The 4922-nt window shown below is 35.5% G+C and overlaps 1 protein-coding gene across 1 annotated transcript in view; it reads right to left on the bottom strand.

Annotated features, from left to right (window-relative positions):
* LOC111088662 overlaps window positions 1-4612 on the bottom strand; it is a 15680-nt gene extending 11068 nt beyond the window's left edge. The window contains exons 1-4 of the mRNA XM_022399394.1: window positions 4466-4612; window positions 2468-2606; window positions 1806-1945; window positions 374-482 (exon numbers count right to left, since the gene is read on the bottom strand). Of these exons, the coding sequence (XP_022255102.1) occupies window positions 374-482; window positions 1806-1945; window positions 2468-2538 (320 nt within the window). The 5' untranslated portion in view covers window positions 2539-2606; window positions 4466-4612. The remainder of the gene's footprint in view (window positions 1-373; window positions 483-1805; window positions 1946-2467; window positions 2607-4465) is intronic.
* Window positions 4613-4922: the final 310 nt, after the last annotated feature.

Below are 4922 nucleotides of genomic sequence, written 5' to 3'. Positions count from 1 at the left end.
TTTGATAACTATGTAATGGTTACACCGTTACACAGTTATCAAACCTTCCTGTTACCATCCCATTGTTATCAGGCCTTCATGTTACCATTACATGATTATCAAACCTTCCTGTTACCATCCTATTGTTATCAGGCCTTCATAACATGAAGGCCTGATAACAATGGGATGGTAAGAGGAAAGATTGATAACAAGGGAACTGAAACCTCTATGATCAATAACTTATAATGATGGACTGTATCAGTGCTGATAATGATGAGATTGACCGATCCATACAAAATCTGTGCAAAATAAACACAAAAAATGTGACTACATCAGATCTGTCCTAATTATCTATCAGAAACAAAACTCAACTGCCAGTAGGCTCCACACTTACCTACAAGTGGTCTCCGTGTTCTTATTTTTGTCTATCACTTTCTTAGAGAAATTTTCACTACATTTCTTTATACGTCTTTGTCCGTAACAATCCCCTCTCGTCCAGTATTCTATTGAGAGAAAACATTCCAAGGTTTTAATCTTGCCCTTTCGTCACTCCTTTCTCTGAATTATGCTATGGGTTTTATACAAGTATATTTATACAGAAGCACCTAACTAAGTGTTTGAAATGTAGCACCAAAAATAAGAATGATATACATGCTACAAACTAAAATTAAACTTAAACACAAAAATTGAAGAGATTACACAGTGGCTTTATTTAATGTCGTGCATTTGGGACAATGTACAGACAGGTTCCTCATAATGATAATGTTGCACCGTCACAGATTCATCCGTGTAATTTGAACAAATATTTGACACGTTATTTTTAATTTTAGTAAGTGCAAGGAAATGTGTTTGTGGTCCCATAATTTTGTACACATTTCATATAGATTGGAACACACAAGAGAATGACTAGGAATAGGATAGGTCACTAAACCACACAAAGAGTGACTAAAAAAAGGATAAGTCACTAAACCACATAACAGAGTGACTAAGAAAAGGATAAGTCACTAAACCACACAACAGTGACTAAGAAAAGAATAAATCACCAAACCACACAACAGAGTGATTCAGAATAGGATAAGTCACTAAACCACACAACAGTGACTAAGAAAAGAATAAATCACCAAACCACACACCAGAGTGATTACAGAATAGGATAAGTCACTAAACCACACAACAGTGACTAAGAAAAGAATAAATCACCAGACCACACAACAGAGTGACTAAGAAAAGGATAAGTCACTAAACTACACAACAGAGTGATTAAGAAAAGGATAAGTCACTAAATCACACAACATAAGTGACTAAGAAAACAATAAGTCACTCAGGTTATTGAAGCAGTGTTCCATTTCTAGTAGAAAAGCTAATAGAATTTTAGGATTTATTTATAGACATATTTAACTGCAAGTCAAAAGAAGTAATTATCTCTATACAAATCGCTAGATAGGCCACACCCAAAATACTGGATACAGTTTTAGTTTTCTTATCTAAGAAAAGATACTGACTTATTAAAAAGGGGTTCAGAGGAGAGCTACTAGGATAATTCTGAGGATGAATCTTATGGGGAGTGAATAAAAACCTCTTAATTGATCTTGAAAGAAGTTTAAAAGATTTGGAAGACCGATAGGATAACGGCCTCTGATCTATTTATGTTTTATTCTGAAGACAGGGTGATTAACTTATGAAATAAACTGCCATCAACAGTGTTAGACGTCAGTAATGTACATTAAATAAGTAGAAAATGCACTTGGGGCTTCGTGAAATTATAAAGATCGTTTCTCCAGCTTATGATTTTGAAACACTATCTACATTCAGTTTAAAATGCTTACCATCCGAGTCTTCTCCTCTACAAATATAATGAACAATATTCCTAGTTTGGATAATCAGATCACTTAATTGATGTCTTTCACTTGGTTCCATGCACATCTTTGAGTAGTTGAATATACAGTTCATGTTCGTTCTTAAGTTGCTGTAAAATGTTTTAAAAACTGGTTAAAACATAAAGTTACATAAAATGTGTTCTAACTGAAACCCAAAACATTTACAAATAAAATAATACATAGATACATAAACAATATTATTTACAATATACAATATACCACAACTGAATGATTGAGATTTCATGTACTATATTCTTTAGCTGTATTACGAAATTATGTATGCTAGATTATTTCAATAACTGATATACCCAAGATACGATACCTCAGGATTACTAGAATAACTACATAACTCAGAGTTTATTGAATAAAGGAAAGAGTATATATGTCATTTATAACTGTTGTTATTCCTGACTGTGAAAGTTCTGGATAACAGAAGTATTTGTCCATCACTAATACGGTATTTCACATTATTTTTTATTTTAAATAACTTGTGTCTGATAAAAATAAAGGGCTAGAAGAATCGAACAAATAATGTTCGTTGAATTTTATTACAGAGGCCACAAAATACTCTGATGGAAAATCTTTAACTTTAGTCACTTTACTGAAAGTACCTGCATAACTCCTTCACATTAAGTTGTGCTAATGATGCTTCGTTGACATCCCCGTGCTGCAGAACTGCCATCTTACAGATCTCTAGCTGTCTAGCAGAACATTCTTCACGAATTCTGGATGTTGCTTCTGTACATGTTGCTGCTAGAAAGAAACAGAACTGAAATAATTACACTGAAGAATATTACAGTTGTGTTAGAACCAAAATACTTACTAATTCTGAAGGAGAATGTACTAACTTTTTATAAAACAATATATTTATACATATAAATTATGGAGTATGTTCAGTACGCGGAAGACCATAAAAATATGTGACACTGACCTCTGAAAGCCAATTGTGTGGTGGACACAACATGCATGACACTGACCTCTGGAAGCTAATCATGTGGTGAACACAACATGCATGACACTGACCTCTGAAAGCCAATCATGTGACCACATCATTCCATACTTCAGCTAGGATTCAAATCTTTCCCCCAAGATTTTGCTTCAGAACCATAAACCATCACTTGTGAAATTCATTGAAACTTAATCACTTACTTCCTAGTTGACTTCTGATTTAGTCCTACTGACTCCGTTAGGTGTTAAGAAACCATAGGGCTTACTGATATAGATATACCGATTTGGGAGGGGGGGGGCAAAACATATCGCTCTCTTGCCTCCCTAGCACTACCAAGGGTTATCAAAAAAATATATAATTTAACTGAATTCTACTTTCAATATCCAGAATGCTCACAAACCCCTCTTAAATATACAAATGTCTCTATTTTATTACTCTGGCAAAAACCTTTCACCCAGAAGTTTTCATCAACTTGTTGTATCATTCTTGGTTAAATCTGTCTGTTATTATTGCCCCAGATTGGATGAGCTGTAAGTTTACGAACGTACAACGCTAAAATCTGGAGGTAGATTCCTCGCGGTGAAGACAGATGGCCCATTGTTTCGCTTTGTTCTAAAAAACAAAACAAAAACATCTGTTTTTATTCGTCTGAAGCGACTTTATTCTGAACACAACAAAATTTCAATTGTTTCTTACGTCTGGGCATCAGCGTAACCTCTCCCCCTAGTGAAGTTTAGTATCACAACACAAATACGATAAATTATATTTCTTAAAGCAAACATTTATATAAATCATACGCTAAACCATTCTACCAATATATACAATCATCAGAAACTTAACAAGTACGCAGTAGTTTTCTTTCATTTTATATATATATTATAATAAGTTTATAAATATGTTAAACAACAGTGTAAGTAACCCGTTTCTGTGTTATTCTTTACTTCGAAGAAGCACTAAACGTAAAACCGAACAGTAATCAATCTCATCCGTCAGGCTGTACCTGTCAAAGAAGCTCTAAAACCGAACAGTAATCAATCTCATCCGTCAGGCTGTACCTGTCGAAGAAGCTCTAAAACCGAACAGTAATCGATGTCATTCATGAGGCTGTACCTGGACAGGTACAGCCTGATGGATGAGATTGATTACTGTTCGGTTTTAGAGCTTCTTTGAAGATTGATTACTGTTCGGTTTTAGAGCTTCTTTCATCCATCAGGCTGTACATGTCGAAAAAGCTCTAAAACCGAACAGTAATTAATCTCATCCGTCAGGCTGTACATGTCGAAAAAGCTCTAAAACCGAACAGTAATCAATCTCATCCATCAGGCTGTACCTGTCAAAGAAGCTCTAAAACCCAACAGTAATCAATCTCATCCGTCAGGCTGTACCTGTCGAAGAAGCTCTAAAACCCAACAGTAATCAATCTCATCCATCAGGCTGTACCTGTCAAAGAAGCTCTAAAACCGAATAGTAATCAATCTCATCCGTCAGGCTGTACCTGTCGAAGAAGCTCTAAAACCGAACAGTAATCGATCTCATCCGTCAGGCTGTACCTGTCGAAGAAGCTCTAAAACCGAACAATAATCAATCTCATCCGTCAGGCTGTACCTGTCGAAGAAGCTCTAAAACCGAACAGTAATCAATCTCATCCGTCAGGCTGTACCTGTCGAAGATGTTCTTATTACTGTCAGTCTATAGATCAACTGCTTACAGAGGAGACTTGCGGATCTTTCACAACAGCTATGTCTCGTAAACTGGGAGGGGTGTGACCTAATATTATCAGAGCCAACTTTCTTTGTACTTTGCAGACTTCACGTTCTCCCCTCTCTCTCTCTCTCTTATTTATCCTAGCTTCTAATCCATCAGTCTCTCTCTCTTGACTATTTAAGGTGGGGGAGAGTAATAACTTCAACTTTCAAGTAGAGTATCCTGCATCCTGAATGCCATGTTTGAAACACCTGCACATAAAATTAACATGCAGCGCCACCAGATTTCTGTACTCTAATTCTTGTAACTAAGGGAAGATCTAAATAAACGTGCAATGTAGTGCTTCAGATTTATAAAGAACAGGGGCTCATCTAAATTCTATGTTTAAAATATGCTAATATTTTCCCTTAAAT

This window comes from Limulus polyphemus, unplaced genomic scaffold (assembly GCF_000517525.1).
Source record: "Limulus polyphemus unplaced genomic scaffold, Limulus_polyphemus-2.1.2 Scaffold4206, whole genome shotgun sequence".
Classification (NCBI taxonomy): Eukaryota; Metazoa; Arthropoda; class Merostomata; order Xiphosura; family Limulidae; genus Limulus; species Limulus polyphemus.
Note: the sequence above shows the minus strand (reverse complement) of the source record. Positions and strands in the feature narration are given on the sequence as shown.